Source organism: Callithrix jacchus, chromosome 5, assembly GCF_049354715.1.
Source record: "Callithrix jacchus isolate 240 chromosome 5, calJac240_pri, whole genome shotgun sequence".
In the NCBI taxonomy this organism is placed as follows: Eukaryota; Metazoa; Chordata; class Mammalia; order Primates; family Cebidae; genus Callithrix; species Callithrix jacchus.
In genome coordinates this window covers 129,052,172-129,076,656 of record NC_133506.1, presented here as the reverse complement: position 1 = coordinate 129,076,656, position 24,485 = coordinate 129,052,172, and the positions used below count along the sequence as shown (strand labels likewise).

General features: G+C 43.9%; 1 protein-coding gene across 16 annotated transcripts in view; it reads left to right on the top strand.

Moving 5' to 3' along the window:
* Positions 1 to 24,485, top strand: part of SLC39A11 (solute carrier family 39 member 11) — a 441,622-nt gene that overhangs the window by 4,753 nt on the left and 412,384 nt on the right. For 9 of the 16 annotated variants that reach the window (XM_054256431.2, XM_078374528.1, XM_002748687.6 and 6 more), the window contains one exon: positions 4,662 to 4,700. The exons of 3 other annotated variants lie outside the window; for them this stretch is intronic. In XM_054256431.2, coding sequence (XP_054112406.2) covers positions 4,662 to 4,700 — 39 coding nt within the window. Of the gene's footprint in view, positions 1 to 4,661; positions 4,701 to 22,654; positions 22,767 to 24,485 lie in introns of all 16 variants that reach the window. 4 more of the 16 variants (XM_078374524.1, XM_078374522.1, XM_078374523.1 and 1 more) reach the window with 1 other exon arrangement.

The following is a 24,485-nucleotide window of genomic DNA, read 5'->3' as shown; positions in this document are numbered from 1 at the left end:
AGACAGAATCTTACCATGTTGACCAGGCTGGTCTCGAACTCCTGACCTCAGATGATCTGCCCACCTCGGCCTCCCAAAGTGCTGGGATTACAGGCGTGAGCCATCATGCCTGGCCTACCATGTAATTTCTTTCCGGCCTGGAGCAAATGGTACTATGCATGACTGAAGAACGTTAGATTTCAGGTGAAACTGCCCTCCCCCGTGGCCTTGAGTTAGGTGGGATAATTGAAAAGACCTTGGGAGAAGAAAGGGCATCTGTTTCCTTTCTCTTTTAACCCATTTCCAGATTGTTTCGTTCCCTCTTGGGATGAATATAGATGGACTCACCTCCCTGGCCCCCTGTAGACCCTCATTCCTCTCCCCTGTGTCTTCCATGTATCCTGCCCACAAGCCCCAGTCCCCTCACTCACCGCCATGCCCCATAGCCCATGCATGCCTATGTCCCCTACATCTTTCCCTCCTCATAAAAACCCATTCTTACACCCCTTCTACACACTCTACATACATTCCCACATTCTCACACCCGCACACATACCCAAATCCCCTCCCCATGCCTCACAACCCACACTTACCTCATATGCCTCAAATTGCCTTCTTTTCTCCAACCCAGATCACCCTCAGTCCATAGCCGTGGAGCCATCAATGGGTATCTTGCTGAATGCACAATCCTCACATCATGCACTTCGGTGGCTGTGGACATTGTAGAGTGGCAAATGAATGAGTGACTTAAGATCGATTGCAGCATGTGGTGAGGTAGATGTGGAAGTGAAAACACCTCTAGGAAGTTCGCAAGTCAGGCACTCTTGTGTTAGAGACCAGTACAGCAAGGCTTGGTTCCACAATAAAATCTCCACCTCCCTTGCTGCATCGCCTCCGGGAGCTGATGGATTGAAGATTGAAAATCAGAAAACACACAATCCAGAAACACGGATTGTCTGGAACCTAGGTATATAAGATGCCAAGAGAAGTCAAGTTCATAGAGACAGATTGTAGATTGGTGATTGCCAAGGGATACAGGGGAGGGCAGAGTATTGTCGAATTAGCACAGAGTTTCTTTCAGGTGTTTTTTTTTTTTTTTTTTTTTTTTAACAGAGTCTTGCTCTGTTGCCCAAGCTGTGATCTCCACTCACTGCAACCTCTACCTCCCATATTCAAGTGATTCTCCTGCCTCAGACTCCTGAGTAGCTGGGAATACAGGCATAAACCATCATGTCCAGCTAATTTTTTTGTAGTTTTAGGAGAGAAGGGGTTTCACCATGTTGGCCAGGCTGGTTTTTTTTGAGACAGAGTTTGGCCCTGTTGCCCAGGCTGGAATTCAGTGGCATGATCTTAGCTCACTGCAACCTCCACCTCCTGGGTTCAAGTGATCCTCCCACCTCAGCCTCCTAAGTAGCTGTGACTACAGGTGTGCGCCACCATGCCTGGCTAATTTTTGTATTTTTAGTGGAGATGAGATTTTTGCCATCTTGGCCAGGCTGGTTTTGAACTCCTAACCTCAAGTGATCCGCCCACCTTGGCCTCCCAGACTGCTGGGATTACAGGTGTGTGCCACCATGCCTAGCAGAGTTTCAGTTTTGTAAGGTAAAAAGTTCTGTAGACTAGATGGCTTCTTTCACTTGGAAGAATGTTTTTAGGGCTCATTCATGTTATAACATGTGCCAGGATTTCTTTCGTTTTTAAGGCTGAAGACTATTCATTGTATGAATATACCCCATTTTGTTTATCTATTCATCTGTGGATGGATAGCAAAAAAAAAAACCAAACCACCTTTTTATTGAAATATAAGATGTGTGTGAAAAAATGCACATTTTATTGGGCTGGTGTATTTTATTAGCTGTACAGCTTGATAATTTTCCACAAATGCTCATGAAACTAGAGCCCAGATCAAGAAACAGAACAATACCAACTCCTCACCTCACAGCCCCTTCCAATCCCACCAACCTCCACTGCAAGGGTCATCTCCCTTCTGAGCTCTCCCAGCAGGGATATTTTCCCTGTTTCTGTGCTTTATTTAGATGGAGTCATCATATAGTATGTACTGTATCTGGCTCATTTCACCCTGTTGTCTAGTTTCTGGAATGTCCCTGTCTGTTTGTAAGATGTATATAAGTATAGTATGTGTGCTGTATGATATCTGCTGTATGAGTATATACTAATTAACATATCCATTCTGCTGTTGGTGGGAATATAGATAGTTTCCAGTTTTGGGCTCTTAGAAATAGCACTGCTGAACATTTTTGTTCATGGGTTTATTGAATCCAGGCGCGTTCCTGTTGGGACGCATAGTGTTCACCTCTCATTGGTGATGTCAAATAATTTTCCACACTGGTGGTGCCCATTTGCACCCCCGTTGTGTGAGTTTTTTTTTTTTTTTCTTTGAGACAGAGTTTGGCTCTTGTTGCCCAGGCTGGAATGCAATGGTGTGATCTCGGCTCACTGCAACATCTGCCTCCCAGGTTCAAGTGATTCTCCTGCCTCAGCCTCCCGAATGGCTGGAATTATAGGTGTGCGCCACCATGCCCAACTAATTTTTGTATTTTTAGTAGAGACAGGGTTTCACCATGTTGGCCAGGCTGGTCTCAGACTGCTGACCTCCAGTGATCTGCCCTCCTTAGCCTCCCAAAGTGCTGGGATTATAGGCGTGAACCACTGCACCTGGCCAGATTTTTTTGTATTTTTAACAGATACGGGTTTTCACCATGTTGGCCAGGCTAGTCTTGAACTCATGACCTTAGGTAATCTGCCCGCCTAGGCCTCCCAGAGTTTACAGGCGTGAGCCACTGTAATCCCATGGTGGCTCATTACAGGTGTGACCCAGCTTGTATGAGGGTCCTATCATTCTAACTGCTCCTCACCATCACTTGGTAATTTCCATCTTGTAGACTGTCTACTTACTAAAGGTTTATAGTTGTTTATAGTGGAGATGAGATTTTTGCCATCTTGGCCAGGCTGGTTTTGAACTCCTAACCTCAAGTGATCCGCCCACCTTGGCCTCCCAGACTGCTGGGATTACAGGTGTGTGCCACCATGCCTAGCAGAGTTTCAGTTTTGTAAGGTAAAAAGTTCTGTAGACTAGATGGCTTCTTTCACTTGGAAGAATGTTTTTAGGGCTCATTCATGTTATAACATGTGCCAGGATTTCTTTCGTTTTTAAGGCTGAAGACTATTCATTGTATGAATATACCCCATTTTGTTTATCTATTCATCTGTGGATGGATAGCAAAAAAAAAAACCAAACCACCTTTTTATTGAAATATAAGATGTGTGTGAAAAAATGCACATTTTATTGGGCTGGTGTATTTTATTAGCTGTACAGCTTGATAATTTTCCACAAATGCTCATGAAACTAGAGCCCAGATCAAGAAACAGAACAATACCAACTCCTCACCTCACAGCCCCTTCCAATCCCACCAACCTCCACTGCAAGGGTCATCTCCCTTCTGAGCTCTCCCAGCAGGGATATTTTCCCTGTTTCTGTGCTTTATTTAGATGGAGTCATCATATAGTATGTACTGTATCTGGCTCATTTCACCCTGTTGTCTAGTTTCTGGAATGTCCCTGTCTGTTTGTAAGATGTATATAAGTATAGTATGTGTGCTGTATGATATCTGCTGTATGAGTATATACTAATTAACATATCCATTCTGCTGTTGGTGGGAATATAGATAGTTTCCAGTTTTGGGCTCTTAGAAATAGCACTGCTGAACATTTTTGTTCATGGGTTTATTGAATCCAGGCGCGTTCCTGTTGGGACGCATAGTGTTCACCTCTCATTGGTGATGTCAAATAATTTTCCACACTGGTGGTGCCCATTTGCACCCCCGTTGTGTGAGTTTTTTTTTTTTTTTCTTTGAGACAGAGTTTGGCTCTTGTTGCCCAGGCTGGAATGCAATGGTGTGATCTCGGCTCACTGCAACATCTGCCTCCCAGGTTCAAGTGATTCTCCTGCCTCAGCCTCCCGAATGGCTGGAATTATAGGTGTGCGCCACCATGCCCAACTAATTTTTGTATTTTTAGTAGAGACAGGGTTTCACCATGTTGGCCAGGCTGGTCTCAGACTGCTGACCTCCAGTGATCTGCCCTCCTTAGCCTCCCAAAGTGCTGGGATTATAGGCGTGAACCACTGCACCTGGCCAGATTTTTTTGTATTTTTAACAGATACGGGTTTTCACCATGTTGGCCAGGCTAGTCTTGAACTCATGACCTTAGGTAATCTGCCCGCCTAGGCCTCCCAGAGTTTACAGGCGTGAGCCACTGTAATCCCATGGTGGCTCATTACAGGTGTGACCCAGCTTGTATGAGGGTCCTATCATTCTAACTGCTCCTCACCATCACTTGGTAATTTCCATCTTGTAGACTGTCTACTTACTAAAGGTTTATAGTTGTAATTCACAGGGAGAGCTGAGTAAGAGACAACACAAGAGCCACGGCAAGCCACACACCGCCTGAAAGAACACTTCTGATTGGCTATGGGGTGGATGGAAAGTTAACTGGAAACTTTCCCCCTGGTTCTTGGCCCATTGTATACATTCAGAAGCTCACAAGCTCAGGGGTGGGCCAGTCTTCATCTGTGTGGCTCTTTTGGGCCTTAGGGTTTCTTGTCCCAGGAAACATCATCTTATTATCTCTTGGAAACTGAAATATCTTGTTTTGATTTTCAGAGGCAGATCTTAGATGGAAGTCTTGGCTTTGCTGCAGGGGTAAGTAGCATGTAGTAGGAGAAATGCAAATTGAGACATACTGATTGTGATATTTGTCTGCCAAGGGCTGTCTCCAGTCCCTCCCTTTGTGACCTAAATGCATCTCTGTGTTCCCCAGGTGCTAACAGCTCACTCTTATCACCTGCTATATTTATTTCCCAGCTTATCAAATGCCCATTTCTCTTTATTTTTTTTTTTTTTTTTTTTTTTTTTTTTTAGGGAAAAAGAGAAAAAGAAGGGGAAAAAAAGAAAAAGAGGGAAAAAGGAATATTATTTCATTCCTAAAATGGGTTTCAATAATGGCCGATCAATATTTTGAGTGTTTAAAGTGGTTAATGCATATTTTATGTGTTTAAAATGGGGACCTCTATTGTGTTTATTTGTTCTGGCTCTGAGTTCAGCCCATTTCTCTTTAGACAGCAAAGAAGGTTGATTGATAGCTGCCTCGGGATTAGGAAAATAAGATCATATTTAGTAAGGGGCCAGCACAGGCCTAGCCTAAAACATAGTTGGCTCTAACTAAATACACTTTCTTTCCTCCTTTTCTCCCTTAAAAGACCTTTTACTGCTGGGCGCAGTGGCTCACGCTTGTAATCCCAGCACTTTGGGAGACTGATGAGGGTGGATCACGAGGTCAAGAGATTGACACCAGTCTGGCCAATGTGGTGAATGCCTGTATCTACTAAAAATACAAAAATTAGCTGGGCGTGATGGTGTGCGCCTGTAATTCCAGCTTCTTGGGAGGCTGAGGCAGGAGAATTGCTTGAACTTGGGAGGCAGAGGTTGCAGTGAGCTAACATCACACCGCTGCACTCCAACCTGAGTGACAGATCGAGACTCCATTTAAAAAAAAAAAGACCTGGCCGGGCGCGGTGGCTCATGCCTATAATCCCAGCACTTTGGGAGGCTGAGGTGGGTGGATCACGAGGTCAAGAGATCGAGACCATCCTGGTCAACAAGGTGAAACCCTGTCTCTACTAAAAATACAAAAATTAGCTGTGCATGGTGGTGCGCGCCTGTAGTCCCAGCTACTTGGGAGGCTGAGGCAGGAGAATTGCTTGAACCCAGAAGGCGGAGGTTGCGGTAAGCCGAGATCGTGCCATTGCACTCCAGCCTGGGTAACAACAGTGAAACTACGTCTAGAAAAAAATTAAAATAAATAAATAAATAAAAATTAAAAAAAAGACCTTTTATAGACTTTTTTTTTTTTGAGACAGGATTTTACTCTGTCACCCAGGCTAGAGTACAATGGCGCAATCGTGGCTCACTGCAGTCTCAACTTCTCTGGGCTCAGGTGATCCTGCCAACTCAGCCTCCCGCGTAGCTGGGACTACAGGAACATGCCATCATGCCTGGCTAATTTTTTGAGTTTTTGCAGAGATGGGGTTTTGCCATGTTGTCCAGGCTGGTCTTGAACTCCTGGACTCAAGCGATCTACCTGCTTAGGCCTCCAAAAGATGACAGGTGTGAGCTATGAAACCTGGTGTATTATAGACATTGTTAAACATGTCAAAATTGTGGGTAGAAGCCTAGGATGCATCCCAGATACCCACCTCCCAACTTCAGTCATTATTGACATTTTGCTAATCTTAATCCATCTGTCCTCCGCCAACCTTCTTGGGAGGTTAGAATATTTTGTAAAAGCAAGTCCCAGACATCATGTATTTTCACCTGTAAATTCAACACACATCTCTAACTGAATGATTTTTTTAAAAAACAAACATAATCACATGGCCATTATCATACCTACCAAATTAACAAGAATTCCTTTTTGCGATTTAACATCTAGTCCATATTCAGATTTCCTCCATCTTTTAAAGGTGTTTTGTAATATTGTTTTATTATAATTGGGGTCCAGACAAGATTTCCACATTGCATTTGTTATATCTTTTAAGTCTCTTTAATTTTGTAACAGTTCATTTTTTTTTTTCATGCTAGTAATTTGTTGGAGAACCTGGGTCATTTGTCTCTAGAATGTTCTGCATTCTAAATTTGGCCGATTACTTCCTTGTGGTGCTGTCTAACTTGTTCCTCAGTCCCCTGTATTTTCTGTAAGCTGGGAGTTAGACCTGGAGTCTTGATTAGTTCAGATTCCATTTTGCAGGGATGAAGAAGTTATGGTGTTGTGTATTACAGATGTATCACCCATATCAAAAGGTATCTAATATGTAGGTTTCTGTTTTAGTTGATCAGGGTTTGGCTTCTTTCCTCAGATTTTAGAGCCCTTTGATCTGGAAAAACTAGCCTGGGGGTGAAGCCTGCCAGAGGCCATCTGAATCAGTAGCTGTTAGACTGGGGCCACTGTCCTATCAAAAACACCGTCCTTTCTGAGCCATACGCAGGTGCACGGAGTGTGTTGAGAAAATTAGTTTCTAGGTCCTCAGCTTCCATATGTTCTCTTCCCTATAAATGCTGTACCTGAGAATGCCCGTGAAGCCAGTCTTCCTTTCCTGCCTTCCTTAGCACAGCTTCTTTTCCACGTTACATAAGAAAGGTGCTCTTGCCTTATGACCTTGTCTCTGGGTGACATGGTCTTCAGGCAGCCATGGAGGGCCCCTTGGAACGTTAGTGCTGCTGTGGAGAAAGTAGAGGGCCCTATCTCTAATCACTGGGCACAATTCCTTTTTTTGTTTTTTGTTTTTGAGACGGAGTCTCGCTTTGTCTCCCAGACTAGAGTGCAGTGCACAGTCTTGGCTCACTGCAACCTCCGCCTCCCGAGTTCAAGCAATTCTCCTGCTGCAGCCACCTGAGTAACTGGGATTACAAGTGTGCGCCACCATGCCTGGCTGATTTTTTTTTGTATTTTTAGTAGAGACAGGGTTTGCCATGTTGACCAGGCTGATCTCAAACTCCTAACCTCAGATGATCCACCAGCCTCGGCCTCCCAAAGTGCCGGCATTACAGATGTGAGCCACCATGCCTGGCCCACAATTCCTTTAGCAGTTCAGATGCTGTCCTGGCCTTTGAAGGTGGATCTGATCAACTTGTCAGCAGAGAGTTCCTTGAAAGTAGTTTTCCATTGATGGACTTTCCTGGGATTTGGGGCCTGTAACTTGAAAAGCATGCAAAGAACAGAATGGCAGTATTATAACACAACATATTTTTTCCCCCATCCTCTCATTTATACGAATAGATTTTCTCTTTGCTTATGTTATGAAAAAAAAAAGAAGAAAGAAAAACAATAAAATTGCTGAACTCTGTCTTATTTTGGTAATGACTAATAACTATCCTCATATAGATGAATGAATTGAAAAAACAAGAATAGAGCCCCATTCACTAACATATACATTTCAAATAATATTTTGCTTTGCAATATTTAATAATTATAAAATTGTATATTGTATATTCATTCTTATGAATCTCTTTCCTATCACTAATAGTTATTATCATTACTCAATCCAGGAAATTATTACTCAAGCATTTAGAGCCCTAGGCTCACAGGAAATTTTAAAAAATAAAATGTATATAGATATTTACTTTTGCCTTTTTAAAATTTTATTTGAAATTTCAGTTGGCTTTGCGGGGAACAGGTGGTGTTTGGTTACAAGGATAAGTTCCTTAGTGGTAATTCCTGAGATTTTGGAGCACTCATCAACCAAGTAGTGTACACTGTACCCAATGTGTAGTCTTTTATTCCTCCCCCCAACCCTTACCTCCAGTCCCCAAAGTCCATTGTATCATTCTTATGCCTAGCTTAGCTCCCGCTTATGAGTGAAAACACATGATGTTTGATTTTCCATTCCTGAGTTACTTCATGTAGAATAATGTTCTCCAATTCCATGCAGATTGCTGCAAATACCATTATTTCATTCTTTTTCATGGCTGAGTAGTAGTCTATGGTGTGTGTGTGTGTGTGTGTGTGTGTGTGTGTGTGTATGTATGTATGTGTATATATCACATTTTCTTTATCAACTCATTGATTGCTGGGCATTTGGGGCGGTTCCATATTTTTGCAGTTGTGAATTGTGCTGCTGTAAATGGGTGTGCAGGTATCTTTTTCATATGACTTCTTTTCCTCTGGGTAGTTGCCTAGTCGTGGGATTGCTGGACCCCAATGGTAGATCTGCTTTTAGTTAAGGAGCTTCCCCACTGTTTTCCATAGTGGTTGTATTAGTTTACATTCCCGCCAGCAGTGTGAAAATGTTCCCTTTCACCACGTCCACGCCAACTTCTATCATTTTTTGATTTTTTTATGATGGCCATTCTTGCAGGAGTAAGGTGGTATTACATTGTGGTTTTGATTTGCGTTTTCGTGATTGTTAGTGATGTGGAGCATTTTTGCATAGGTTTGTTGACTATTTGTATATCTATTTGAGAATTGTCCATTCATGTCCTTAGCCCACTTGTTGATGGGATTTTTTTTTTTTTTTTCTTGCTGATATGTTTGAGTTCCTTGTAGATAGATTCTGGATATTGGTCCTTTGTCAGATGTATAAATTGCAAAGATTTTTCTCCTCCTCTTTGGGTTGTCTGTTTACTCTGCTGATTATTTCTTTTACTGTGAGGAAGCTTATTGTTATTTATTATTATTATTTTTTGAGATGGAGCCTCAGTCTCTTGCCCAGGCTGGAGTGTGATGGTGTGATCTTAGCTCACTGCAATCTCTGCCACCAGGGTTCAAGCGATTCTCCTGCCTCACCCTCCCAAGTAGCTGGGATTATAGGCACCCACCACCATGCCTGGGTAATTTTTGTATTTTCAGTAGAGATGGTATTTCACCATGTTGGCTAGGCTGGTCTTGAACTCCTGACCTCAAGTGATCTGCCTACCTTGGCTTCCCAAAGTGCTAGGACCACAGGTGTGAGCCACTATGCCTGGCATACAGAAGCTTTTTAGTTCATAAATCCTATGTATTTATCTTTGTTTTTGTTGCATTTGCTTTTGGGTTCTTAGTAATGAAATCTTTGCCTAAGTCAATGTCTAGAAGGGTTTTTCTGATGTTATCTTCTAGATTTTTTTTTCCCTTAACCTTGATCCTAGGACTTTAATCTTCTAGAATTTTTATGGTTTCAGCTCTTACATTTAAGTCTTTGATTCATCTTGAGCTGATTTTTGTATAAGGTGAGAGATGAGGATCTAGTTTCATTCTTCTATATGTGGCTTTCCAAGTATCCCAGCACCATTTGTTGAATAGGATGTCTTTTCTCCACTTTATGTTTTTGTTTGCTTTGCAGATGACTAGTTGGCTGTAAGTATTTGCCTTTATTTCTGGATTCTCTATTCTGTTCCATTGGTCTATGTGCCAATTTTTATACCAGTACCATGCTGTTTTGGTGACTGTGGCCTTATAGTATAGTTTCAATTCAGGTAGTGTGATGCCTCCAGACTTGTTCTGTTTATTTAGTCTTGCTTTGGCTATGTGGGCTCTTTTTTGGTTCCATATGAATTTTAGGATTGTTTTTTCTAGTTCTGTGGAGAAATAAGATGGTATTTTGATGGGAACTGCATTGAATTCGTAGATTGCTTTTGGTAGTATGGTTATTTTTACAATATTGATTCTACCCTTCTGTGAGCATGGGAGGTGTTTCCATGTGTTTGTGTCACTTCTTTCAGCAGTCCTTGTAGATGTCTTTCACCTCCTTATTAAAAAATAAATTCCTAAGTTTTTTTTTTGCAGCTATTGTAAAAGGGGTTGAATTTTTGATTTGATTCTCAGCCTTGTTGCTGTTGTGTATAGCAGAGCTACTGATTTGTGTACATGAATTTTGTATCCTGAAACTTTGCTGAATTTATATATCAGTTCTAGGAGCTTTTTGGATGAGTCTTCAGGGTTTTCTAGGTATACGATCATATCATTGGCAAATAGTGACGTTTGACTTCCTCTTTACCAATTTGGATGCCCGTTCTTTCTTTCTCTTGTCTGATTGCTGTGGCTGGGACTTCTAGTACTATGTTGAATGGAAGTGGTGGAAGTAGGGATCCTTGTCTTGTTCCAGTTCTCAGGGGGATGCTTTCAACTTTTCCCTGTTCCGTATAATGTTGGTTCTGGGTTTGTCCTGGATGGTTTTATTACCTTAAGGTATGTCCCTTCTATGCTGATTTTTCTGAGGGTTTTAATCTAAAATGTATGCAGATATTTATATGACAGGGAAGTGTGATAAAGAAATCAATAAGATGGCTGGGTGCAGTGGCTCATGCCTGTAATCCCAGCACTTTAAGAGGCTCAGGTGGGTGGATTACCTGAGGTCAGGAGTTTGAGACCAGCCTGACCAACATGGTGAAACCGTGATTTTACTAAAAATACAAAATTTAGCTGGGCATGTTGGCACATTCCTCTAATCCCAGCTGCTTGGGCGGCTGAGGCAGGAAAGTTGCTTGAATCTGGGAGGTGGAGGTTGCAGTGAATAGAGATTGTACCCTTGCACTCCAGCCTGGGCAATAGAGTGAAACTCCATCTCAAAGAGGAAAAAAAAAACGAAATCAATAATAGATTTTCTAGTATAAAATATAAGTTGCTTTAGGATATATTCTGAAGTGAAATAGAATTGAAACACAAGTCAAGCAGAAAAAAGCAATGATGTAAGTGTTTTGGTTTTTGAAAAAGAGTTTGCTTATGGTGCTTTTGTGTGAGTGTATGTAGAATGTAACATGTAAACAGAAAAGTACATCAAACAAAGAAACACAGGTTTATTTATGTATTCTGTTTTTAAGTGGCTAATGACGGGAATAAAATGTCTATGCTGTTTAGGTCCCACTGGATTCGCTCAAAAGACTGATGAGATGGGCTGGCTGTGGTGGGTCATGCCTGTAATCCCAGCACTTTGGGAGGCTGAGGCAGGTGGATCACCTGAGGCGGGAGTTCAAGACCAGCCTGGTCAATGTGGTGAAACCCCATCTCCACTAAAAAAAAATACAAAAATTAGCCAGGTGTGGTGGTGAGCATCTGTAACCCTAGCTACTTGGGAGGCTAAGGCAGAAGAATCCTTTGAATCTGGGAGCTGAAGGCTGCAGTGAGCCGAGATTGTGCCATTGTACTCCAGCCTGGGTAACAGAGTTAGATGCTGTTTGAAAAAAAAAAAAAAGACTGATGAAATAGTTTTATTTAAACAAATCTATCTACCTAGCTACCTTCCTGCCTCCCTACTTGCTTACCTACCTGTCTACCTACCTTGTCTATCTATCTATCTATCATCTATCTACCTATCTATCTACCTACCTACCTACCTATCTATGTGTCTCTGTCTGTTTTTGTCTGATCTGTCTGTCTGCATATTTATATGTCTCTAATGATATTTTCTGCAACTATTTAAACTGGAGACAAAAACATTTTAAATGCCAACTTACAATTGAATGATGGGGCACTTAGTTATTAAAAAAAATTTTTTTTTTTGAGATGGAGTCTTGCTCTGTCACCCAGGCTGGAGTGCAGTGGGGCGATCTCAGCTCACTGCAACCTCTGCCTCCTGGGTTGAAGCGATTCTCCTGCCTCAGCCTCCCAAGTAGCTGGGATTACAGGTGCACGCCACCATGCCTGGCTAAGTTTTGTATTTTTAGTAGAGATGAGGTTTCACCTTGTTGGCCAGGCTGGCCTGACCTCGTGATCTGCCTGCCTTGGCCTCCCAAAGTGCTGTGGAGGCAGGTAGATCACTTGAGCTCAGGAGTTTGAGATCAGCCCAGACAACATGGAGAAACTCTGTCTCTACCAAAAAAAAAAAACCCCAAAATTAGCCACGTGTGGTGACATGTGCCTATAATCTCAGTTAGTTGAGAGGCTAAGGCAGTAGAATCACTTGAGCCCGGGAGGTGGAGGCTGCAGTGAGCCAAGATCGTGCCATTGCACTCCATCCTGGGCAATGGGATCCAACAGGAGTGAAACCCCATCTCAAAACAGTGACAACAAAACTTGTCCCTGGATATGAGCTGGTTGCACAGAGGAACTCCTGGTGTATTGCCAGATGCATAGGAAAATGTAAGAACATTATGTAGGAGATGGTTGGGACTAAAACCCAGGGAATTTTAACAACTCAAAGTGGATTCTCATACATGTTTCCCTGAAAGAGAAAGGCATTATAGCTCAGGTAGCCTGGGCAGTCACAGTGGCTTCTGCTTATCATGAATAAATTATATTGAATAAGGCCAACTCGTTGGCTAGGGCAGTGGCTCTTTAGCAAGGGCAATGTTGCTCTCCAGGTAGCATTTAGCACGTTTGCTTGTGACATTGGTATCTAGTGGGTAGAGGCCAGGGACATTACTTAACATCCTGTGATACATAGGACACGATGCATCTCGACCACAAAGCACTCTCCAGTCCTAAGTACCAGTTGTGCCAAAGCTGAGGAACCCAGGTCTAGAGAATTTGTTGTATCATCTCTAGTCAGAGAGTTGAATGTGGAAAAATTAAAGAAGGAAATCCCCTTGGCTCTTCCCCTTACTTCTCATAGGTCGCCACTGTCAACCCTGAGTATGTCGCCTTGGAGAAATTGTATTCTGCACATGAAGTGTTGGGTCAGTGACATGTGCAGTAGTGCAGGCTACCTTAAAGGCTTTGCCCCTCAACCCAGTTCTGAGATGCGTTGAATAAATAAATACCTTGAAAAAGACAAAAGTGGCTACAAGACAGTTGACTGAGGTCTCATTGTACCTTGCACAGATGTCTGCACAACTCTGTAACATGTTGTTACAGTTGGTCTGTTTACATTTACGTATGTGTTGTGTGTACATTGCCATATATCTGTAATATAATGCCACAGTGACGTAGCTATACAATATATAATAGGTGTTTCTGTAAGAGAGATTCCTGGGACAAAGGACATGTGTATTTTAAATATGCTTAGCAATATATTTCACAGGTTGCTTTTTCTCATTAGCAGGGCCCTGGAAGTGTTAATCATTTCTTCTTAATGTATCATCTTGGAATTTCTTTGCCTGTTTTTCTCCTGACTCTTTAAATTACTCTCCAAGCCTCTAGTAATTGTCTTTCTCTCATCAGTACCTGTATCTCGCCTTGATTTGTTTGCCTGAGGCATGAACTTAATAGGGAGAATGGTTGCCATTAAAAGTCATTATTCCCTCTTAGAGTCCTAGAGTAATTCAACTTCAAGGCTGGAAAAGATTTTAGGTGATTAGAATACCTAATATTTATTGAGCCCTTACTGTGTGTGGTGTTCTGCCAAGCCCTCTACCTAGATGGTCTAATTTAAATTTATAACTCGTTGAGGTATATACCAGGTACTATTATTCCTACCCACTACTGTACAAGAACAGCGAGTTTAAATCAGTTGTTCAGTATCGCATGGTGAGCAGATCTAGGCTTTTTTTTTTTTTTTTTGAGACCGCGTCTCACTCTGTTACTCGGGCTGGAATGCAGTGGGGCACGATCTTGGCTCACTGCAACCTCCACCTCCCGGGTTCAAGCGATTCTCCTGCACCTCAGTCTCCCTAGTTACTGGGATTACAGGCACCTGCCACCATGCCCAGCTAATTTTTGTATTTTTAGTAGAGATGGGGTTTCGCCGTGTTGCCCAGGCTGGTCTTGAACTCCTGACCTCAGGTGATTCACCCATCTCATCTCCCAAAGTGCTGGGATTACAGGCATGAGCCACTGAGCCTGGCCTCAAATCTAGGATTTGAACCTATAATCTGACTGTAGAATTGCCACTCATATATCACAGTGCTTCCGAGCTGATGTCTGGTCCACCTGCCTTTGTTTACAGACAAGAAACAAGTCCAGGGAGAGTGAATGACTTCTTTAGAATGAAAAATTGCTAGTTAATGGCAGAGCTAGGATGAGACCCAGATGAGAAGACAGGGGCTGCAAGTATTTGGCAGAGTGACCCAGGGCAAGCTCCTTGGTCTTCCAGGACCTCAGTTGACTCTGCTGAGAATTGAGAACTTTGGACTGGATGGTTCATTAGGAGCTTTTTCCTGCATATTTAAAGGGATGAGTTACAGCACAGGTTAGCAAACATCTTTGAAGTGTTTCAATTAGATTTTAGTTCACCTACTTAGGGATATGATTCAGTGGTAAAATTAAGCTTGTAGTTAAATATCCTTTTCATGTGAGTAAGAAGGCAGTCACTGTCCCAAAAGACATTGGGATGAATTTGGAGTGGCCGAAACATCGGGGATCACCATTTGATTTTTATTTATTTATTTTTACCATTTTATTTTATTTGCCGTGGATCTGCTGTGTCTCTTTGGCAAGGCTTGAACCAACTAGGAATCTCTACAGCAGCACACATTCTCTCAAGGAAGAAGCACTTGTTTGGAATCAATAGGACCGTGAAGCTGCAGAAGAGAAGGACAGTCTACCAATCAAGAAGCTTACTTCTAGGCATGAAAAGGCAATTTAATATCTATTATTTTATCCCATAGGGAGCTGGTTTCTTATGAAAGGCATGATTTTATTAAGGAGGTTTTGGCCAAGTCTGCTTTTGTGCAGCAAGTGGTGAATAGTGTTTTCTTCCAAATAACTGGCTCACTGTTGGAAGTTAATGATGTTCTCCACTGATGGCCTTTGAGTCTAGAGGAATGATAGTGACCAGCTGTTCTCCATTTCCAAAGAGAGCTGGATGGAAAGAAACGGACATAAATTATAGCATAAAGTCAGGGATCCTTCAGCAGGGCCCCTGGGAAGGTTTATTCTAGAGTAAATATGTTTGAGGGGCAGGCCAGGGGAGGGAGCGGCCATTGAATTGGGTCTTTGGAAATCCTTGCTTTTATACTATCAACGCTATAGATCCTGGATTGAGAAGTTAATAATTTCTGCTACCTTTTTTTTTTTCTTCTTCCATCTTACTGCCCGAGATGTAGGGAAGCCTGATACGTTTTCCTGGAGATTCTTCATGAAATTGGAATGTGAGGTGTCTTGGACCACACGGAAATGGGCTGGGTCACAGCCAAAGCACCATAAGACCAGGTGCAGGGAGTGGGTTTGTGGGCTCTGGGGAGGCTCCTGCAACGATCATTGCTGTCTGTGACTCTGAGCTGTGGTTTTACTCTTCTGGAGGCTGGGAGAAATGAAAAACCCTGAGATGACCTCCCTGAGATGGTGACCTCCCGGGGATGAAGGAGACAGCTGGAGGATTCTTGGACCAAGAGCAGATCCGTCCTCAGCATCACGCAGGCCTGACTTCCTAGGCCTGACTTTGGATGTTTGGCAATAGTTGTCCAGTTTGCTTCTCTCTTGAATTTGCTTTTTAAGGATTTAGGCAGTCGAGCCCCAGGGCCTCGTAGGTTCTCTTTGCAGGTTTGCTTGCTCTGCACTGGTATGCAGTAACCAGGGAGGTGACTTTTATCTATTTTAGGGCTACGGCTGCGTTTTGGCTGGGCACTCAACAAAGAAGTGAGACTGTAACAGGGCTGGTTTGGTAGAACCTTGAGCTTCCTGCCCCAGACACCCCATTTGACAAGCCCAGTTTGGCCTGGTGCCCGAAGAGGACGTGGAGGAGGGTCCCTCTCTAACCATTATTCACAGCAGGTCTATGGTACAGGTGCTATAGGCATCCGCCCCCTTCTGACACACTGCTGCCTACATAGCAATGCTGCAAGGCACTGGCACTTTGCACTCTCCAATCGGGGTATCGGGACTCTTAGAGTTTATGTGATGAGAAGTTGTCATTTTATTTTATTTTATTTTTGAGATGGCGTTTCATGCCGTCACCCAAGCTGGAGTGCAGTGGGACAATCTCGGCTCACTGCAACCTCTGCCTCCTGGGTTCAAGTGATTATTGTGTCTCAGCCTCCTGAGTAGCTGGGATTGCAGGCATGCGCCACCACGCCCAGCTAATTTTTGTATTTTTAGTAGAGATGGAGTTTGATTCACCATGTTGGCCAGGCTGGTCTTGAACTCCTGACCTCAGGTGATCAGCCCACCTCAGCCTCCTAAAGTGCTGGGATTACAGACACGAGCCACTGCGCCCAGCCAGCATTTTATTTTTAAAGATCTCACATGGTCAGTTTCCAATGAGAAAACTGCTGTGCATTGGCAAAAGTGAACGTTTTCAAACCATGTGAGGCATGGGCAGGAACCTATTTTGGGAGACAAGCCTGACTGTCTAGACAGCCCCTAAACACTAGTGGTCTTTGTGGTTTTGAGGTTCCCTGACTCTGTACTCCACTGGGAGGAAGACGATGTCTTGCTTCAAGAAGAGGGCGTGGCACAAAGTGAGGAAGGAAGAAAGAAGAAATGGGAAGCAAAACGCTCAGGAAGGAGACATGATGATGATGACGATGTTTGTATTTTTTCTTTTCAATTTCATGCTTGAGATTTCCAATGTCATTATCCACTGTGTGGGGGAGGAAGTGATATACATTACCTTCTCTGTACAGTGATGGGAAGTAATAGCCTTTGTCTTGATACGTGAACCCACATGTATGCTGTCGCCCTGTTGAGCATCTGGGGTGATGTGGCCCTGAGGCCTGCCCAGCGCCCTGCAAGCAGTCCCTGTCTGTCCCCATCCCCTTCTCCCTTCCTCCTCGAGTTCATACTCTGACTGCATGAGTGAGTGGCTGGCACTGCCTCCCCTCCTACCCTTCTGCCTTTCCCTGCAGGCCTGGGCCTCTGTATTGATAGGGCCACAGCGTTCTCCCTGGGAAGATCTTCCTCTTTGGGGACATCCTTCCCTGTTCCTATGAGGGAGATGGCGGGAGCATATGTAAGTGATGGGCAGAAGGTTGATAAGGACCTAGAGATCCAGTTTAAATAGTCAGGGGTAAGTGCTCTGAAGTTGCAGTAAGTCTTGTTAGTTTCTCTATAGGAACAGATGGATGTTTAATAGATACTCCTTTAGGGCAGTTGGCTCAGTTTTTATGCTTTCATTCATTCGTTTATTCAGCATTTGTTGAGAACCCGCTCTATTCCAGTCATTGCCAGGGGTTTGAAGAAGTGATGGGAAATGGCCTCTGTCTGTAAGGAAGTTGTGTTCTAGTGGAGAGGTGGACAAAATACATGGGTGCCTTAAATTTGGCCTGATGCCTGTTTTTGTAAATAAAGATTTATTGGAACACAACCATGCTGATTTGCTGACATAGTGCGTGTGATTGCTTTTGCACTACAGTGGCAGAAGTGAATAGCTGCAACAGGGCTATGTGGCCTCAAAGCCCAAAATATGTACTATCTGGCCCTTTAGAGAAGAAGTTTGCTGGCCCCGATGCAGTGTTTATGACAGAGTTTTCTGAGGTCTGGTGGCAGTGAACTGCCTAAGCAAGAACCATCAGGACCACTGTGCTGGAGGAATGCTCTTTGGAATGTCTGGTGTTCCCACCTGGGTGATTTCCTGGGGTTACCACACCACCACTTTGTGGTGGAGCCTCCTAAACGGGGCCTCTTCTTCATTTAGGAGCTCAGTGCTGCAGCTCTTCCTTTGTTCAACCTTTGCCTTTGAAGAATCTTCGGGAGCTGGCTTTGTGAGTGAAGCATGATGAATTACCTGGGCCCTTTTGCTTCATTCCCCTTGTCACATAGGAAACAGTATTTCAAGACAGGTGGCCAAGCCAAAAGTGTGCAATTTGAGATTGTGAAGGAAAGCCAGCTCAAGCAACACTCAAATTTCCAATGGTCACCAGCACCTGTAATCTAGCAGAGTGAGCTAACTTGGCCTCGTGTCCTTGATGGTTCATGTCCAAGGAGTTCTCTGGCTTTGGGGAAGTTCTCTTCATTCTTTTGCGATGGTTCTGCACCCTGGCTGCACGTTAGAATCATCTAGAGAACTTAAAAAAACCCCAATGCCCTGAATATACCCTGGATTAGCTACCTCAGAATCTCTGAGGTTGGGGGTGGAGGGACCCTAGGATAAGGCACCAGTAATTTTTAGAGCTCTCCAGGTGTATTAGTTCATTTTCATACTGCTGCTAAAGATATACCCGAGACTGGGCAATTTACAAAAGAGGTTTAGTGGACTCACAGTTCCACCTGGCAGGGGAGGCCTCACAATCATGGCGGAAGGTGAAAGCCACATCTCACATGGCGGCAGACAAGAGAAGAGAGCTTGTGCAGGGAAACTCTCCTTTATAAAACCATCAGATCTCATGAGACTTATTCACTGTCACGAGAATAGCATGGGAAAGGCATGCCACCATGATTTAATTACCTCCCACCAAGTCCCTCCCACAATATATGGGAATTGTGGAAGCTAGAATTCAAGATGAGTTTTGGGTGGGGACACAGCCAAACAATGTCACCAGGTGATTGTGATGTGCATCCAGAGCCAGGAACCTCTGTTCTAATTGAGAGCATGGTTTAATGAAGGATGAGCTGACGTTTGGAAAAAGCAGCCTCCCTTCAAAGGCTCCATGTAGCTTTAAGGCTAAGAATTCAACTAAGTCAGTGCTTAGGGTTGGGGTCATGATCAGAAGGGCTCTGGACATAAAGGATGGGGGTCCTCGAGTTTGGATGAGGGAAGCCTTGGAGGAGGCTACCACCTTTGGGGTCTAGCTGCAGCGCTGTCTTGCTTCTCAAGACTGGTTGATGTTGATAGCAGCCTGGGTTGGGGGCAGTTGTCATACTTCTGGGTTCATTTTCCAGTTGGTCATGTGATACTGGTCAGCCTCCAACAGGGAACTCAGGACTGTCCTCTAGGTCTGGCTCCTTGGCTCTCTTAAAAAAAAATAGTGAGGAATAGACTCTCTAGATAACTAGAGAGTCTATTTCTCTAGTCTCTTCACTGCTTAGAAAGTTTGAGCTTTGTCTACGGCCATACCACCCTGAGCGCGCCGGATCTTGTCTGATCTCAGAAGAAAGTTTGAGCTTGAGTTTGAATTCTCTCCTGATGCACGGTGCCTGTTGGATCACATACTGTGTCTGAAAAATCTCAGGACTGGCAGAGATTTGGGGGAGTCATCTCAGGCAGCCCTCTTCCATCAGATGGGACAATACTTCACTGAATCCAGACAGATGGTAGGAGTATAGATTGTTCCCAAAGACATTTGTGAAGCAAGACTTTATACTTTTTTTTTGTAGTCTAATCGAGTCTTTAGCTAGCTTGTTAGAACCTTATCTGATCTAAATGTCTTCTACTGCAATTTAAATAATAGGGAGTAGCGGACATCATTTTTCTTATGCATCTTAGTACCAATCACATGAAAAAGCACTTGCTGAGTGTCAGTTCTTTTGAAAGCTACCCTGAGTGCAAAGGATCACCGTTAATATTGGTTAAGTTTTGTCCTTTAGCTCTTACATATCAAGACCAAATCCATACACAAGGTTACTAACACAAGTGCTTTGTGGAAAGGCTGCTGTTGGATTGCATATTATTGCTTTTTAGCAGTGGCTTGCTCATAAAAGGGGATAAGAGCCAGTCTTTGTTGTCAAGGGCCTGTGTCATTTTAGAGTTGGCCCAAACATGTTGTGTTTGCAGTATAACCATTTGTTTCTTTCTTTGGCAAACAGCTGCTCAGAACGTGGGAACAGGGAGAGGATTATCTTCCGGCCAAGCCCGCAGCCCTTCAGTGAGCATTTACTATGTGTAAGGCATTGTGGGAGAGCATGCAGAGAAGCAAGATATAATCCCTCCCTGCAAGGGGCTCAAGGTCCACTGGGGAGAGTAGTCACATTGACCTGTCCTTATGAGGCAGGCCAGCATGTGGTTGTTAAGACAGTAATGAACAAAAGGTGCTGGAAACCCAGTGACAGGAAGGTTACTTCTAGTTCGGGAATTAGGACTTCTTTATAGACGAGCTTAGGTTGTGGGAATAGGTTGAGGTTTGACAAGGATGGAAGGAGGGGGCAGGGGAAGGAAATGGGTTTTAGGCAGAGGGAACAGAAAACTGGATGCATAAGAGTGGAGAATCCAGGGCTGGTGGCAGCATAGTTACTGGTTTGGTTGGGAGGTGATGCTAGAGAGGTAGGATGGAGCCTATACATGATCTAAGGTGTATTTCCTTAGAAAGGATTCGTGCTCTGTATTCTAGATTGATGGGGAGTTCCTGGAGACGTTTTTGAGAAGGAGACGGGATCAGAGCTGTGCTTTCAAGAAATGCATTCTGCTGGCAGCAGATAGCCTGGCCCTGGGTGTGCACAGGGGTAGGCCTGCAGTTGAGAAACAGGATGGAGGTTCTTGCATTTAGGTGAAAGGTAATAATGAGGCTTTGACTTTGGACAGAGGTGTATGAGATAGGAAGTGAGAGAGACAGTCCTGCTGGAGAACCTAGAGGACTTGGCAGTCCTTTGATTGTGAAAGTCGTCAAACAAAGCGGTTCAAGCTTACAACAGGAACTGTGTGTCTGGGACCAACTTACCTGGGGGCTGTTAAAGAGTTTGGTGTCACCGTTCTGCCTTAGGGACTGAGGGGGACTCGACCAGAAATGAGGAGGCAGGGGTTCTCTTAGGCTTATGTCAGGTCTGTCTCATTTGAGTGAGTTTGTACTTTGGAATCTGCATGTGTTGAGGTGGTCTCCATGGCAACCAGACACCTATAGCTGGTTATACTGGTGGTGATCTTTCCTGCATCTCTGGTGTTGGTGATCCATATCTCTGAGGATTAGATTTGACTGAGAGTAACTGACACCTGAAAAACAGTGGCTAAAACAAGAAAGGCCCCTTTTCTGTAGAAGAAATACAAGACCATGGCTGGGAAAATAGGTCCATGGAGTCAGCAGGGATCTAGGCTCCTTTTTTGCTCGCTGCTTTGCCGAAGAGGGCAGCCTTTGTCTTTCTGGGCCAAAGTAGTTGCTAGAGCTCAAGTCATCATATCTGCCTTCCACATGAAAATGGTAGATTACCTGAAAGTCCTGCACAGCAGGTCCACTTACATTTCATTGGCTAGAACTTATTCATGTGACCTAATTTAGCTGCAAGGAATGCTGGGACACATTTTTTTTTTTTTTTTTTTTTTTTTTTTAAGCTATGCAGCAATTCGCCCAGCTCAGTGTTGAAGTTCTCTCACTGAAAGAGCAGGCAGTCAGCACTCTTGGCCATACAACCTAGTGCAGAGAGAACTTTTAGCCCTGATACTGTTACTGATTTGCCTTCTCAGTATATGTTTTATGAGTTGCTTTTAAAATGAGTTATTTCTTTCCTTAGTTTCATTTGAAAGGAAGAAGTGGTACATGAACTTGGTAAGAAATTCAAGTAGTACAAAGGGTATACAATAAAAATAAGTCCCTTAGGCTGGGTGCGGTGGCTCACGCCTGTAATTCCAGCACTTTTGGAGGCCAAGGTGGGCAGATCACGAGGTCAGGAGTTCAAGACCAGCCTGCTAACATGGTGAAACTCCCTCTCTACTATAAATATAAAAATTAGTTGGGCACAATGATGCATGCCTGTAATCCCAGCTACTTGGGAGGCTGAAGCAGGAGAATTGCTTGAACCGGGACCTGGGAGGCAGAGGTTGCAGTGAGCTGAGATTGTGCCACTGTTACTCCAGCCTGGGCTACAGAGCAAGAGTCCGTCACAAAAAGAAAGAAAGAAAGAAACAAACAAAAGGCAAAAAAAAAAGAAGTCCGTTAGTCTTTTTGTTTCAGCCAGGACTTTTGGGGTCAAGAATGATAGAAAACCTACCTCAATCTGGCATAAAGAAGAAATAAATGTATTGGTCTATGCAATTAAAATATCCATGAGTAGAACTGGTATCAGGGCACTGCTAGACTCTGTGGATCAAAGAAATGTCACCAGCACCTGGTTTTTCTCCATCTTCTGGTCCTGCTTTTGCCTGTGTGGCTGCACTTCAGGCTGTTGCCCATGACAGGGCAGTTACTCCTGGCCTGTGAAACTTGAGCAGGATGTGTGCTCATCTCTGAATACTAATGTCTGTTGCCAGGGGATATAGTGTATTAATTGCTAAGCCTGGGCCATGTATCCTGTCTTCCCTCCTTCCCCCATTAACATAAATAACAAAGATAATAAAGATGAATAATGGGGGGAAAAGTGATTCCTTCAAAGCAAATTGAGGTATTTTTGCCAAAGTAGGTGTTACGGATGTTAGGTAGCTAACATACAGCAAATATGGAGTATGGTTAGAAACTTCCTCAAAATTTAGTAGCTTAAGACAATAATAATTTATTTCCTGTGGTTCTAGGTTGGCTGGGCTCAGCTGGATGGTTCTTCTGCTGGTCTTTCCTGGGGTCTCTCAGAAGGCTGTGGTCATCTGGCAGTTATCCTGGACTGGAGGGTATAAGGGCCTCACTCAGGTCTGGAGCCTTGGTGTTTGTTGCCTTTTGCCTGGGCCTCTCCATGTGGTTCCTCATGGTTTAGTAGTGCAGCCCACGCTTCTTTACATGGCAGTGGAAGAACTCCAAGAAGGTGAAGGTGGAAACCAGAGAGTCTGTTTCTCTCATCTCTAATTCTCAGTAGGTGGAGGCTGCAAAATATCATGGCGATGCTTTGCTGTCTACCACCTCTCCTTTGCAGAGATAATACCTGTTCACAGTCCATCCTTCCAGAATCAGTATTCCTTTTTTGGTGCCAAGTGCCTTCATCGTGGCCATTCTCAGCTGTCACTTGATTCCTACACTGGGCCTCCCGTGTGTCTCATTTTCTTTGTCCTGCCTCTCAGCTTCCCTTTGGGCACCAACTCCCATCCAATGAGAATAAACGCTGGCTTTCTAAGTGTCTATTCAGTTTACTGACTTAAATATTGGTGGAAAAACTTGAAGCCCCAGTTAAGCTTACTGTGTTCTCTGTTAGTAAGCAGCAGAGAAGTAAAACCTTTGTGGGCCCAGATCAGTTATAGGCCTTCTGGATCTGCTGAGAGGAAAGGGTTTGAGCTAAACTCTCAGTCAGTCCCAGAGCTGTGTTGTTCTAAGCAAGAATTAGCTACTGGATGAGGTGACATTCTGTGGCTAACAGTAACTTAACATCCTCAGCATCTTTTTGCTTGGGGGAAGGATGCCTGACCTCCTGAGAACAGGTATGTCCAAGCTGTGGAATTGGAAGAGGCAGGGGAGAGAGAACGTTTTTATATTCTAAGCTTCAGCATGACTTGATTTTGCTAACCTGCACCTGTATTACCTTTATCTTTTTATTTTTATTTTATTTTTTGAGATGGAGTCTCGTTCCAGCCTAGGCTGGAGTGCAGTGGTATGATCTTGGTTCACTGCAACCTCTGTCTCCTGGGTTCAAGTGATTCTTCTGCCTTAGCCTTCCTGAGTAGCTATAGGCACCCACCACTATGCACAGCTAATTTTTATATTTTTTGGAGAGGCGGGGTTTCACCACGTTGGCTGGTCTCAAACTCCTGACCTCAGGTGATCCACCTGCCTCGGCCTCCCAAAGTGCTGGGATTACAGGCGTAAGCCACTGAGCCTGGCCTTTTTGTTCTTTTAAGGACCCATTAATTTCCTTCCAGAATCACGTATCAATGTTTTGCCCTCTTTGCTGGGAGACTGTGTCATTTTATAAATATAATTATGGATATAAAGACACTTTTGCTGAGGGTAGGAGGGAGAAAGAGGAAGCCTTGTCTTGGTCTTTCTCAGACAGGGGTATGGGGCAGAGTAGGGGGATACAGTGCCAAACTGTGGTTTTGCCCCTTCTCATTGAATGGCCCCCCACCGCCAAGTGTGGTGAGAAGAGAGGCATGGAGAGCAGTGGAGCTGACATTATGGGCTGAGAATCCTTGCTCTCCGCTTTTCCCAGGGCCTGGAGAGATTTGCTGGCTACAGGGTTGGATGCTGGATTGATCAGGGGGTTTTCTTGGCCTCATTCCACTTCCTTTCTCTGGTGGCTCCCACCCCAAGGAATGTGACCTTAGGAGTCCCTGTGAGCACCTTTGCAATGCTGTTGCTTTCCTTGGAGTGGGGAGCTCCTCTCTGGGCAGCTGAGGCCAGGAAGCAGAACTCGGATCCTACACAGTAATAGAGGCAGTGTTTCAGCTCAGATGGGGAGTCCGGAGTCCTGGGTTGTATTTC